This window comes from Perognathus longimembris, chromosome 20, assembly GCF_023159225.1.
Source record: "Perognathus longimembris pacificus isolate PPM17 chromosome 20, ASM2315922v1, whole genome shotgun sequence".
Taxonomy (NCBI): Eukaryota; Metazoa; Chordata; class Mammalia; order Rodentia; family Heteromyidae; genus Perognathus; species Perognathus longimembris.
Window position 1 is genome coordinate 23,064,441 of NC_063180.1, and position 14,006 is coordinate 23,078,446.

General features: G+C 54.3%; 2 protein-coding genes across 2 annotated transcripts; one reads left to right on the forward strand and one right to left on the reverse strand.

Annotated features, from left to right (window-relative positions):
• The first annotated feature begins 271 nt into the window (after positions 1-271).
• Ruvbl2 (RuvB like AAA ATPase 2) lies at positions 272-12,203 on the forward strand. The gene is made up of 15 exons (XM_048329902.1): positions 272-364; positions 4,229-4,283; positions 4,679-4,734; positions 5,424-5,565; positions 6,488-6,617; positions 6,713-6,779; positions 8,422-8,528; positions 8,617-8,710; positions 9,048-9,171; positions 9,480-9,574; positions 9,661-9,779; positions 11,029-11,148; positions 11,534-11,663; positions 11,888-12,002; positions 12,090-12,203. The coding sequence occupies exons 1-15, from the start codon at positions 353-355 to the stop codon at positions 12,113-12,115; spliced, it is 1,392 nt and encodes a 463-aa protein (XP_048185859.1). The 5' UTR covers positions 272-352; the 3' UTR covers positions 12,116-12,203.
• Positions 12,204-12,644: 441 nt separating this feature from the next.
• On the reverse strand, positions 12,645-13,720 carry Lhb (luteinizing hormone subunit beta). Its single transcript, XM_048329936.1, has 3 exons — positions 13,706-13,720; positions 13,231-13,398; positions 12,645-13,030 (listed from the first exon to the last, which is right to left on the reverse strand). Exons 1-3 carry the CDS (start codon positions 13,718-13,720, stop codon positions 12,788-12,790), a joined length of 426 nt encoding a protein of 141 aa, XP_048185893.1. The 3' UTR covers positions 12,645-12,787.
• Positions 13,721-14,006: the final 286 nt, after the last annotated feature.

Sequence of the window (14,006 nt, forward strand, 5' to 3'; positions counted from 1 at the left end):
GCGGATTGCTCTTTAGATCTGTCCATCTTGGAGCTGGAGGCCCTGAAGTGGGGAGGGAGAAGAGGGAGGGACAAAGAGGAAAGGGAGCGTGGAGGACGTGTGGTTGTTGAAAGAAGTGGTGTCAAGAGTTTTGCAATCCGTCTCGGCAAAGGTGGGGGCGGGATTACAGGGGGGAGGAGCCAGGAGACCTCGCCCTGCAGGCGTGGCCTTGGCGCGACCCACGCCCCCAGACGGGATTTACATATTCATGAAAACCATCGAGAACGTGGGCGACCTGCGAGCCTAGAGAGGCCAAACGCCCCGCTGAAGCACATTTCCGCTTCCGCTAGGTCCTCGGCGGTTGGTGAGCATCATGGCAACCGTGGTAAGTGTCGGTGCGTGGAGCGAGCCCGCACTGTCAGATCTCTGGGAGAAGGGCTGGAATCGGGACCCCTGGGCCTGAGGGAGGAGGTTGGGCTTGGACCGCCTGGGTGTAAGGGAGGTGGTTGGGGTGTGCATCCCTGGGTCTGATTGAAGAGGCTGAGCCTGGATCCCTGGGTCTGAGGGAGGAGGCTGGGGCCTGGACCCCTGGGTCTGAGGGAGGAGACTGGGGTCCAGACTCTTGGGTCCGAGGAAGGAGGTAACTGGATATTTGTCCTGGGTCTAAAGGAGCGTGCTTAACACTAGGCAGTGATTGCAGGGCTGTCTCTGAAGACCTTTATGGTACCTTATTTTTATTACAGATGATACAGCGTCCCTTCTACTGGGTACCACTGTGGTCTCTCATTATGCCCTTGCCTACTCTCATTCACTGTGGGGCTTGAACTCAGCCTTGCACTCGTGCAGCCTTTTCCCATTTGAGACACCTTTTTTCCCTCCTAACTCTTGAGACGTGCCTTGGTGAGAGTGTCTAACAGACTTCTGCCCCAGCTGGCTTCAAACCCTGACCCTCAGATCCCAACCTTGATTATCTAGGATTACAGGTGTGAGCCACTACGGGTTTTGTTTTGAACTGGTCTTCCTTCATAGCCTGGGCTAGCCTGGAATTCTCAATGGTCCTGCGTCAGATTCTCAAGTTCTGAGATTATAGGTGTCCATGTGCCAAGTCCAGCTTCAGTAATCTACCTTGTGTCTGTGGATTTGCCTTTTCTGTTTATTTATTTTGTTTTTGTTGCCAGTCCTGGGCTTGGACTCAGGGCCTGAGCACTGTCCCTGGCTTCTTTTTGCTCAAGACTAGCATTCTACCTCTTGAGCCACAGAGCCTCTTCCGGCTTTTTTCTGTATATGTGGTGCTGAAGAATCAAACCCAGGGCTTCATGTATATGAGGCAGATTTGCCTTTTCTGGACATCTCATATAAATGAAACCTTACAACATGTGTGTTTGTGTGGGTGGGTTTTGTTTAGCATGATCTGGCTCATTCACATGGTAGCAAGGCAGAACACCACATTTCTTTGTTCCTATCTGTTTGCTGTTGTGAGTGGTAGTAACTGTGAGCAATTATATACTTGCCTTTTTTTTTTTTGGTAGTGGGTTTTGGAGTCAGGGGACCTCGTTTGCTAGCTAGGCTCTATTGCTGAGTCATGCTTCTGGCCCTTTTACTGCATTGGGTATTTTGAAATAGGGTCTCACTCTGCCTGAGCTTCTTGCTGTTACTAGGATGACAGGCGCACACCACCAGACCCAACCTCCTCCATGGAGATGGGAGGGGGTGGGGATTTGTGTGAGCTCTTTGCTCATACTGGCCTCAAACTGCAGTCCTTTCAGTCTCAACTCCCTGAATAACTAGGATTACAGGCACGAACCACCCCACCTGGCTAAGTGCAGGTTTTTTTTTTTTTTTGTTTTGTTTTTTTTGCCAGTCCTGGGGCTTGGACTCAGGGCCTGAGCACTGTCCCTGGCTTCTTCCCGCTCAAGGCTAGCACTCTGCCACCTGAGCCACAGCGCCACTTCTGGCCGTTTTCTGTATATGTGGTGCTGGGGAATTGAACCCAGGGCCTCATGTATATGAGGCAAGTACTCTTGCCACTAGGCCATATCCCCAGCCCCAAAGTGCAGGGTTTTTCTGTAGAGTTTCAGGGGCTCTTGAATTGCCTCTAGGATTGTGTCTCTCCTCATGTGAGAAGGGATGCTGTTGGCTCCTCCTTGGGGAACTGGAGATAAGCAGCCTTGATCAATATGTGTCCAATGAACTTGACCCTTCAGTGTATCAAACCAAACCAAAACATGGGCCCCAAAGTGAATGACAGAGGCATGGGCTATGCCCTTCATGAGACATCAACTGTGGCCCAAATCATTGACCCAAGAGTCTCCTTGGTGAACAGGGAGATTGGTTTTCCAAGAAAGTCCCTTCATCTGTCTGACCACCCAGAGTTCCTTGAACCAGCCTGTCAAGGACTGTGGTCAGTGCAGTATCCTGGCCATCCAGGACTCACACCCATGACAAGAAAGTCACCAGCACTCAGTCGTGCCAGGAGTCTTTATTTAGCTGTGCACAGAGTCTGCTCTCCACCATCAGGATGGTAAAGAACAGCAATGAGCCACCACAGGGCTGGGCTTTTAAAAGTAGAAGCTATGCACTCTACAGCAGGTGGTCACGTAGCACAGACTCAGGGGATCAATGCAGGGGGTAGAGCAAGTCACCAACAGGTTAAGCAAGCCATTTACAGAAGCAGAGTTTTTGCAGCCAGCTGACCTAATATCAACTTTAACAATTGTTACTATGTTTCCCTAATATCAAGTTAGCATGAGTGGGCTAAAACAATGCAGTAAGTGAACCAACCTGACAGTCGCCATGGCATTTCTATAACTACTACTATAATTATTTCTATAATCTATTACTATGATCGTTTTTACAATCCATGTCTACGGTTGCTACCTAGATACAGAGAGGAACGAGGGCTACATATATTTTTAAATGGAATGAGTCTCACAGGTGGGGGTGCAGTCCTCTAGTATGAAGTCACCAAAATGGAGTTATAGAAGCTAAGAGTAAACTCTTAAGACAGTGAAAGTATATAAGCCTTATTGTTTCTAGGAGCTCAAGGGGTTACACTTTTCTTTGATTTTCACATTCCAGGCAGGCCTCCTTTAGAGTGATTTTTTTTTTTTTTTTTTTTTTTTTTTTTTGCCAGTCCTGGGCCTTGGACTCAGGGCCTGAGCACTGTCCCTGGCTTCCTTTTGCTCAAGGCTAGCACTCTGCCACTTGAGCCACAGCGCCACTTCTGGCCGTTTTCTGGATATGTGGTGCTGGGGAATCGAACACAGGGCCTCATGTATACGAGGCAAGTGCTCTTGCCACTAGGCCATATCCCCAGCCCTAGAGAGTGATTTTTAAAAAATCTAATTTGGTGGGGGACTGGGTGCCTATGGCTCACACCTGTACTCATAGTTACTCAGGAGACTGAGATCCGAGAATCAGGTTTGAAGCCAGCCTGCAGCAAAGTCCACATGAGACTCTTATCTCCAACTGATCACTCAAAAACCAGAAGTGGCAAGTGGTGCCGTGGCTCAAATGGTAAATCACTAGCATTGAGCACAAACAGGCCTGGACAGTGCCCAGGCTCTGAAGGGAAAACATGGCTAATTTGGTGGGAGGTGAGGGGAAGAGAGCAGGCTGAACTGAAGATTGTATAAGGCCTTCGGGCAGAGGGACGGGGCAGTGTGGAGCCAAGGATGCTGGGAAGTCAGCAGGGACTGGGCCATGCCCCATCTGTGCCTGCTCTGCATCTTGCATATCCTGAGCTCACTGAGATCGAGGACTGCCTGCCTTAGACTCTCCGCTAGGCCCTAAAGATGCAGCTGGGATGCGTCATCCTTGAGTTCCTGGGGCCTCACAGTGTGGTGGCATCCGTCACACAGCCTTCAGTGACAACAGAGGCGGGGGCACTGTGCAAGAGATGGGGGTTTGACATGTTGTCTGCCTGAGCGGAGCCAGGAGTTTGTCTTGGGAGGGGCAGGAACTGAAAAGTTGAAGCAAGCTGGGACCACAAGGACACCTCTTTTTTTTTTTTTTTTTTGCCAGTCCTGGGGCTTGGACTCAGGGCTTGAGCACTGTCCCTGGCTTCTTTTTGCTCAAGGCTAGCACTCTACCTCTTGAGCCACAGAGCCTCTTCCGGCTTTTTTCTGTATATGTGGTGCTGAAGAATCAAACCCAGGGCTTCATGTATAGGAGGCAGACACTCTACCACTAGGCCATATTCCCAGCCCCACAAGCCCACACCTCTTAACACATCTTCCTGCACCCCTAGACGGCCACGACCAAGGTGCCTGAGATCCGTGATGTCACGAGGATCGAGCGGATTGGTGAGTGAGCAGGGAACAAGCTTAGGAACTGAGCCCTGATCACGCAAGGCTGGCCACACCCCCTGGAGGCCAGAACACAGCACGTGCCACAGCATGGAGTTCTTGGTTGGGCCAGTTTTTCCCCCTCTTGAGACAAGGTTTTTTTCTATGTAGCCTTGAACTCGAGATGCTTCTGACTCTGCCTCCCAAGTGCTGGGATGACAGGTGTGCAGTGCGCCCAGCTCTCTTGGGCCAGGTGTGTGGTTCAGCAGCTGGCCTGCTGTGGTGCATCCTTGGAGTGGCTCTGGTGTCCTCCCAGAGGGGGTGATTTCGGCCCAGGGCTCAGGGGACGTCCCTCACCTCAGTCTCACACTGCCATGAGCCAGCCAGTAATCATGTGCCCCCCCCCCCCACAGGTGCTCACTCCCACATCCGGGGCCTGGGCCTGGACGACGCCTTGGAGCCCAGACAGGTAGAGCCTCAGCCTGGGTATCAGGGCCCTGGGGAGCGTGGGGACCGAACCTGTCTCTCCATCCCTCTGAATACATATCCATAAAACTCAGCCACACATGGAGTTGTTTTGTTTTGTTTCACCAGTCCTGGGGCTTGGATTCAGGGCATGAGCACTATTCCTGGCTTTTTTCTTTTTTTTCTCAAGGCTAGCACTTTATCTTTTGAGCCACAGTGCTACTTTCAGCTTTTTCTGTTTATGTGATACTGAAGAATCAAACCCAGGGCTTCCTGCCTACTAGGCAAGCACCTTACTGCTAAGCTACATTCCCAGCCACATGGAGTTTAATTGGTATTAAAAAAAAAAAAGATGGAGGGGGCTGGGAATGTGGCCTGGTGGTAAGAATGCTTGCCTCGTATACCTGAAGCCCTGTGTTCGATTCCCCAGCACCACGTATATAAAAAATGGAAGTGGCACTGTGGCTCAAGTGGCAAAGTGCTTGCCCTGAGAGAAAAGAAGCCTGGGACAGTGCTCAGGCCCTGAGTCCAAGCCCCAGAACTGGCCAAAAAAAAAAAAAAGATGAAACAGTATATTGGCTTTTATCAAGTCCCAGGCAACAACATTTGCTTCTCTCAGTAGCCAGGATGTGCTAGATGCCCTGTGGGGTTGTGGGAGGAAGTCACCTCACGACCATGCCTTCTACCCTCCAGGCTTCCCAGGGCATGGTGGGTCAGCTGGCAGCCCGGCGCGCAGCTGGTGTGGTGCTGGAGATGATACGAGAAGGGAAGATTGCCGGGCGGGCGGTCCTCATTGCTGGTCAGCCGGGCACCGGGAAAACAGCCATCGCCATGGGTATGAGTCTTCCCAGGACTGGGCTTCTCATCACTGCCAAATAATATCCTCTGTGCAAATCAGCATTGAGTTCAGCTCCATTTAGTGGGCAACCCAAAATGGCATGATAAACACGGACATCTCCCGTCTGGGGTGTATCCAGCAGTCCCACAAAGTGCTCTGCTTTTCTACCTCAACATGTTTTGTACTTGTATGTCAAGGTGACCTCATGTTCCAAGAGGCTGCCTAAGCTCCAGCCTTCCCATCCACACTCCAGGTAGCAGGAAGACAGAGGAATGGCAGTGAATGTGTAGCTTCTGTAGTCACCTCCCTTGAGGCACTTGACTTAGAAGTCCCACATACTTTTGCATTTCTCACATTGGCTAGAAATTGATGGTGTGATTTTACTGTGCTTCAGAGGAGGCTAAGACAGGAAAGAGGTTTTTGTTGTTGTTTTGTTTTAACATTTTAACTTGGATCATTGTGGCCATAATAAAATGAGGATTCTGGAAGTAAGAAGGAAGATGGATGTTACTTTCTATTACAATCCATGAGGGATGTATAATCTTTTCACTCTCTTCTTTGTTGAACTCTTACCCATTCTTCAAAACCTTCCATAAGTACCTCTGTCCCTCAGGCTTTCTCTAACCTGTTTCTCCCCAGTCACTCTCCCCTCTGCTCTGCTTGTAGGGCCAGGCAGGGAAAAGCAAAGCTTAAGCAGAAGCCTTGGCTTGGTCTTGAGGACCCAGCTCAGTTGGACTGAGGCCCTGACCTCAAGCAGCACCCCGTGTTGGGGAGGGACTCATGGCCATGGTGCCTTTCAAGGACAGGAAGTGTGGCTGGCCCTAGTGAGATGGGTAGTATGGTGGCAGGGATGGCCACCTACCGCAAGGTGGTGTTGGGGACCTGGGATCCGACCCTGTATCCTCCCCTGCTTCCCCAGGCATGGCCCAGGCGCTGGGCCCTGACACCCCATTCACAGCCATTGCTGGCAGTGAGATCTTCTCCCTGGAGATGAGCAAGACCGAGGCGCTGACACAGGCCTTCCGCCGCTCCATTGGCGTCCGCATCAAGTGAGCACCGGGCGGGCTGGGGGCCGCCTCCACCTCCTAGGCTCGGGGCTCACGGGAGGGGCAGGGTGTGGGGCTGACCCGCTCTCTCTGGCCAGGGAGGAGACGGAGATCATCGAGGGCGAGGTGGTCGAGATCCAAATTGACCGGCCAGCCACAGGGACGGTGAGTTGTGTGCGCCTGCTCGTGCTCCAAGGGATGTTCCCGCCGCAACCAGAGCTATTTGTGTGCCTGTCGGGTAGGGTCAGTTTTGTGCTTGACCCTTAGAGTGGACAGAGTGGTGAAGACTCAGGCAGTACATGAGGAATGAATGTCTGGAAGTTTCTTTTAGTTCCATCCCACCAGTGAGGCTTCAGGACTGTTGTTCTGTGGGATTTAGGCAGCTCAAGGCCAAGGGCACTGACTGGGGCCCACAGCTGCCAGTCCTGGGGACTGAACTCAGGGCCTGAGCACTGTCCCTGGCTTCTTTTTGCTCAAGGCTAGCACTCTGCCACTTGAGTCACAGTGCCACTGTGTCTTTTTCTATATATGTGGTGCTGAGGAATTGAACCCAGAGCTTCATGTATACGAGACGAGCACTTTACCACTAGGCCAGATTCCCAGCCCCTGATCAGTGAAATTTGATTGACTCTCTTCCCATTAAGCCAAGGATTTTATGACACCCCCCCTTTTTTTTTTGCCAGTCCTGGGACTTGAACTCAGGGCCTGACCTCTGTCCTGGCTTCCTTTTGCTCAAGGCTAGCACTCTACCACTTGAGCCACCACTTCCGGCTTTTTCTGTATATGTGGTGCTGAGGAATCAAACCCAGGGCTTCATGCATGCAAGGCAAGCATTCTACCACTAAGCCAGATTCCCAGCCCTTTATAACCCTTTTTATTGTGAAATGAAACACTTGTAAAAACAAATGTGTATCCTAATAAATGACAAAATACAGGCCCTCATAACCACCCTAAGAACTAGAATTTATTTTTTGGTGGTGGTCCTGGGGCTTGAACTCAGGACCTGGGCACTGTCCTTGACTTCTTTTTGCTTAAGGCTAGTCCTTTACCACTTGAGTCACAGCTCCACTTCCAGCTTTTTGGTAGTTAATTGATGATAAGAGTCTCATGGACTTCCGTGCCCTGGCTGGCTTTGAACTGTAATCCTCAAATCACAGCTTCCTAAATAGCTAGGATTACAGGCGTAAGCTACAAGGGTCCAGCTTGTACACTGTCTTCTAAGGCCAGCCTGGATAAAGAGCAAGACATCAATCTCAAAAACAGAGGTTGGGAATGTGGCTTAGTGGTAGAGTGTTTGCCTAGCATGCATGAAGCCCTGGGTTCGATTCCTTATTACCACATAAACAGAAAAGGCCAGAAGTGGTGCTGTGGCTCAAGTGGTAGAGTGCTAGCCTTGAGCAAAGAAGCTCAAGGACAGTGCCCAGACCCTGAGTTCAAGCCCCAGGACAGACATAAATCTCAAAAACAACAAAGCATGTTTTATTTGGATATACAAAAGGAGTCCCCCTTCAAGCCATTTTGTGGGATCTCCTGTGTTCTTGTTTTCAGCTGGCTTCATTTGGGGGGGCGTGCGTTTACTGTTGGCAAACAGCTTAATTGGGCTGCGATTTCCATACAGAAGACCCTGGAAGTGTCTGCGCATATGCCCCCACCTAGCCATCCCGGGTGGAGTGAGGGACAATTGTGTGGATGCCTCTTTCCCCCACGTATTTCTGAACAGGCTGGAACAGGGCTGGAGGCTTATTGGGGGAGCTTGAGGGTGACATCGGGGCTCTCTGAGTCCCTTCCTGCCTTGTCCTCCTCACAGGGCTCCAAGGTGGGCAAGCTGACCCTCAAGACCACAGAGATGGAGACCATCTACGACCTGGGCACGAAGATGATCGAGTCACTGACCAAGGACAAGGTGCAGGCCGGGTGAGCAGCTGGGCACCAGGCGGGCGCCGGAGCATGGGGCAGCCTGGGCCCCTCCTTTCCTCACCCTGTGCCTTCCCTCTCGGAGCAGGGATGTGATCACCATCGACAAGGCCACTGGCAAGATCTCCAAGTTGGGGCGCTCCTTCACCCGGGCTCGTGACTATGACGCCATGGGCTCCCAGGTACACACAGGGTTGGGGTCCCCCTCACTCCAGACACTGGGATGTTTCCATTTCCTCTGAGCCTGTGCGGTCTAGATCCTTCTGCCATCTCACCGCTATGGTTCCATGGTGCCCTGGCTCTTCCCTGTAGCCCTGGGACAGGCTGGGGACCACCCTCTCCCAAACCTGGTCTGGCAACTCTGCCAGGCACCTGTTGACCATGGTTTCTGGGCTCAGGCCATGCTCTAGGGACCCTATAGGACCCCCACTTAGCCCCTCAACTCCATTCCAGACAGCCGCAGAGCCCTCAGCCCTTCTCTGCCCTCACACCCCACCACCCCTACCCCTGGCCCTGCAGACCAAGTTTGTGCAGTGCCCAGATGGAGAGCTCCAGAAACGCAAGGAGGTGGTGCACACCGTGTCCCTGCATGAGATTGATGTCATCAACTCTCGCACCCAGGGCTTCCTGGCTCTCTTCTCAGGTCAGGCTGCAGGGCCCTGGGGTCTGCCTGCCCCTTGCTGCTGTGTGTGTAGCCCTCCCCCTAGCTTGATGCTCCCACCCCTGGGCCTTTTCTCTCCCTGGTCTCTTGGGGTTTGTCCCTCCTCTTTCTGGTGGCAGGGTGAGGCAGCTTCCTGCCTCGTGTTCCTCTTGCTTCTCTGCCTCTGTTCATCTTCTCTGGGGCCTTTTCAGGTTCCCCAGCCCTCTTGTTGCTTTGTACCCTGGTCTTGGTGTCTTTGCCCTCTCTCTGACCCTTGACCGCTGAGCCCCCCACTGCCACCAACCCTGTAGGTGACACAGGGGAGATCAAGTCAGAGGTTCGAGAACAGATCAATGCCAAGGTGGCTGAGTGGCGTGAGGAGGGCAAGGCGGAGATCATCCCTGGGGTAAGTGGCGGGAGTGGGTGGCCAGGGAGGGGGCACCGGGAGTCAGGGGCCCGGATGAGTGGGGCATGTGACCCAATGGCTCCCAGGTACTCTTCATCGACGAGGTTCACATGCTGGACATCGAGAGCTTCTCCTTCCTCAACCGGGCTCTGGAGAGTGACATGGCGCCTGTTCTCATCATGGCCACCAACCGTGGCATCACGCGGTGAGAGCTGGAGGGGAGAGGGGGTGTTCTGGGCAGCAGGGATGGCCACAGGTCAACAGAGCCTATTGGCTGAGTGTCCTCTTGGGTGGGACTCTTAAGTTCTGTAGGGGATCAGGTGGACAGGCGGGCAGCTGTGCCCCAACAAAGCTCTTTGTCCTCCATTGTGTAGACTGTAGATCCCAAGCTGTGCTCAGGCATCCTAGGGTGCCAAAGGATGCTCTTTAGTACCGCGAGGTATTATTTAGTATTATTTTGGCCTAAAGATGCCGTAGAAAAATTCTTTAGCCATAAAGAGTACTATGTTTAGGGACTGAGAATGTGGCTTAGTGGTAGAAAGCTTGCATTGCATGCATGAAGCCCTGGGTTCGATCCTTCAGTACCACGTAATAGAAAAAGTTATAATTGGCGCTGTGGCTCAAATGGTAGAGTGCTAGCTTTGAGTGAAAGATGTTCAAGGACAGTGCTCAGAACCTGAGCACTGTTTTGCCAGGCCCCGGGACTGGCAAAAAATCAAGCAGGGGGGCTGAGAATGTGGCTTAGTGGTAGAGTGCTTGCTTAGCATGCATGAAGCCCTGGGTTTGATGCCTCAGTACCACTTACACAGAAAAGGCTGGAAGTGGCATGGTGTGGTACAAGTGGTAGAGTTGCTAGCCTTGAGCAAAAGAAGCTCAGGGACCGTGTCCAGGCCATGAGTTCAAGCCCCATGACCAAAAAGAACTATCTTCTGTCCCTAAGCACAGTGGCTGAGCTAGATGTGGGGTGAGATAAGGTTCATCCAGGCATGAACTTCAGGGCCATTGCTCCAGTTCTGGGTGTGCGGTCTGCAAGCAGTACCTGTGTGGTAAGCTGTTGCCACAGAAACCATGGTGATGGATTGGTTGTGTGAAGAAGGCCTGCAGGAACCTAGGCCTGTTTCCTTCAGCAGCAGTAGCTCCATATTTGCTACTTGAGTGTTCCAGGTGACTGGAATGCAGCAAAGATGATGAATCCATGAGCCAGGCCTGGGCTTGCTCAGGGCAGGCTGAGACCAGGACAGGCATCTGGTGCACAGCTGGGGGTGGGACCCTGATCCAGTAATCCTGGACACAGCCACCTAGCTGACACCTGCCCTGGTACCTTCAGGACCCGAGGTGCCAGGGGGTCTGGGAGCTGATGGTTAAACGGGCTGCAATGGATGCTGGGAGTGGGAGTGCAGAGCTGGATTCTGGGACCATTGCCCTGATAAGCCCTACCCACCTCTGTTCCCCAGCATCCGGGGCACCAGCTACCAGAGCCCCCATGGCATTCCCATTGACCTGCTGGACCGGCTGCTCATTGTCTCCACGTCTCCCTACAGCGAAAAGGACACGAAGCAGATCCTTCGCATCCGGTGCGGGCAGGCTGAGGCTGTGTGCCCGAGGGGGGCTGGGGTCCTCCTGATTATTGACAAGTGGGGTCAGGAGTAACCCCTGACCCACCAGGAGCTTTGGGACTGCCTGCTGTGGAGCAGGGAGGGTTGGTACCACTGACCCCGTGGGCCACGAGCCCTAGGTGGGTAGGGTGGGGGGAGACATCAGGGGCATCAGGAAGCCCAGGTTTTGAGTCTAGCCTGGCCTGTGCCCTAGTGGCTCCTCCATCCTCAGCAGTCTGTGGTTATGAGAGGCAGGCAGCCTCCCATACCATGGGTGGGTGGGGTGGAGGACAGAGAGGGCCTGCAGCTCCATTTGCTATGGTCAGAGGTGTTCTGGCTAAGGCCCTGCCTCACCTGCATACAGGTGTGAAGAGGAGGATGTGGAGATGAGCGAGGATGCCTACACAGTGCTGACCCGCATCGGGCTGGAGACATCCCTGCGCTATGCCATCCAGCTGATCACAGCCGCCAGCCTGGTGTGCCGGAAGCGCAAGGTCAGCCCACCAAGCCAGCCGGTGGGGGGGTAAAGGGGCCTCCCCAAAGGGCTGTGTGTGGTACCCCTCATTCCTCACCTCCTATAGGTGAAGAAACACTGAGGTGAGATTTGAACCCAGATCTACCCCCTTACCTGCCCCACTCCATTGCCTAGGGTGGGAGGCAGCAGGAGCTGGGGTCTGTGCCTGGGGTTTGCTCTGAGGACTTGCCTGTCTCCTAGTAGGGCACCGAGGTGCAGGTGGATGACATCAAGAGGGTCTACTCACTCTTTCTGGATGAGTCCCGCTCCACACAGTATATGAAGGAGTACCAGGATGCCTTCCTCTTCAACGAGCTCAGTGAGTGTGCTGCCCCCCCACCCTTCATGGAGGGCTTGGCCCCGTCCTCTGGGCCAGCCTGACCAATGGCCTCCCTTCTCCCCACAGAGGGTGAAACCATGGATACCTCCTGAGCTGGATGCCACCCCACCTCCACCCCACCCTGTTTTCTACGAGTTCTGACACTGTGACTTTATATAAAATTATGGATTTGAAACTGGATCCCTGGTATGGGAATGTGTCACCAAACCCAGAGGACACCCACTGAAACTGGACCTCTGGTGCATGTGGGGAGGATCACCGGACCCCCTGGTGTGTGGTGGGGTGTTCCTGGACCCCTGGTGTGTGTGTGTGTGTGCCCCTGAGCCCCAAGTGGGGGTGTCTGTAGAGCCTTGGTGTGTGTGTAGTGTCCCTGGGCCCCTGGTATATGGGGGCTCCCTGGGCCTTTGGTGTTTGGGGGGTTCCTGGGCCTCTGGAGAATGGGGGTGTCCCTAGACCTCTGGTGTGAGTGGGGTGTCCCTAGACCCCTGGTGTATGTGGGCTGTCCCTGGGCCCCTGGTGTGTGTGGGGGGGAGTGTCCCTTGACCACTGGTGTATGTGTAGGGGTGTCCTGGGGCCCTTGGGGGGGTGTTTCTAGACCCCTGGTGTATGTGAGGGGATGTCCCTGGACCCCTGATAAGTGGGGGAGGTGTCCCTGGACCCAAAGGACACCAAGAGCAGATGGAGAAGCCTTTATTTGGAGAGGAAGGTTAGGGCATCTGTGGGCTTAGAAATTAGGGTGCTTATAGGGATTGTGAGGAGGATCATTAGAGGAAGAGAAGGCTTGGGAGCTGGGGGAGGTCACAGGTCAGGGGTTGGGCCCTGGGTCCCCCACAGTCAGAGCTGCTGAGGCGGCAGGGCCCACAGCGGCAGCTCAGGGCCACAGGGAAGTTGACCATGGGGTCCACCCCAGGTGGGCAGCCAGGGAGCCGGATGGAGGCAAAGCGCAGCTCTCGGTAGGTACACACAGGCTGAGGCACGGGGGGCAGGGCTGCCGGCAGCACACGCACCTGGAGGACAGGGCAGGGGAGCAGTGGGCCTTATTGGGGGCCAAGTCCCCCTGACCATCTCCGAACCAGCCTCCTCATGTCCATAGAAACCTCAACAGCTTCCAGCCCACACAGCCAGCAGTAGCCCCAGACCCCTGCCCAGTGTGCCAGCCCCCCCCCGCCCCCACTCCTGCTGGGTGCTGAAGTGACTGGCAGCTCACCATGCTGGGGCAGTAGCCGGCGCAGATGCTGGTGGTGAAGGTGATGCAGACAGGGCAGGCCTCATTCTCGGCAGCCAGGGTGGCGTTGATGGGCCGGCACAGTGGCCGCGGGGGCCCCCTGGAGGCCCTCACCCCACTTACACTCAGCAGCAGCCACAGCAGCAGTCCCTGGGGCAGAGCCAGTGGCTCAGGTCCAGCCTGCAGCCTTGGCTTGAGCCCCCAAGCACACACAGTGCTCTCAACCCCCCACCCCCATCCCTGACACTGACCTTCAGGGCCCACCCCACAGCTCACATTAAGACCATCCCCTCCCCACCGCGCCTCTGGCTACCTGCTGCCTGCCTGCAGGAAGCCTGAGCTATCCCACCATGCCAGAAAGAAAGCTCTCTACGTACAACATACAAGTCCCAATGCTGTCCCCCTCGGAGCTACTCATGGCCTCAGTGTAGGTGGCCAGGGGCCCCTACAATCTTACCTGACGCGTCTCCATTCTTGATGCTAGCTCTACCCTTTCTACCTGACTTTATACCTGTGGGCTGTGGGGGCGGCAAGGCCACCCTGCAGAGGCAGCAAGCTGGGGTAACCTGGACACTAATCCCCCTGGGGGCGAGAGTCGGCAAGGTCAGGGAGGCACCTGCAAGTGCGGACGGAGGCACTACCCCTTCTCGGTGTGCCCAGACACCACGGTGAGGTGACCTCTCAGACAGCTCGGGCGCCAGAGCCCAGACTAGTGGAGACTGGGAGTGGGGTGCTGAGTCCCATGTTGCTCCAAGCCC

Coding starts and splice junctions, on each gene's coding strand:
- Ruvbl2 (XM_048329902.1), top strand. Junction 5,566..6,487: donor GAAAACAGCCATCGCCATGG/GTATGAGTCTTC, acceptor CTGCTTCCCCAG/GCATGGCCCAGGCGCTGGGC. Junction 11,664..11,887: donor TGGTGTGCCGGAAGCGCAAG/GTCAGCCCACCA, acceptor GTCTCCTAGTAG/GGCACCGAGGTGCAGGTGGA.
- Lhb (XM_048329936.1), bottom strand. Junction 13,031..13,230: donor CCGGCTACTGCCCCAGCATG/GTGAGCTGCCAG, acceptor CCTGTCCTCCAG/GTGCGTGTGCTGCCGGCAGC.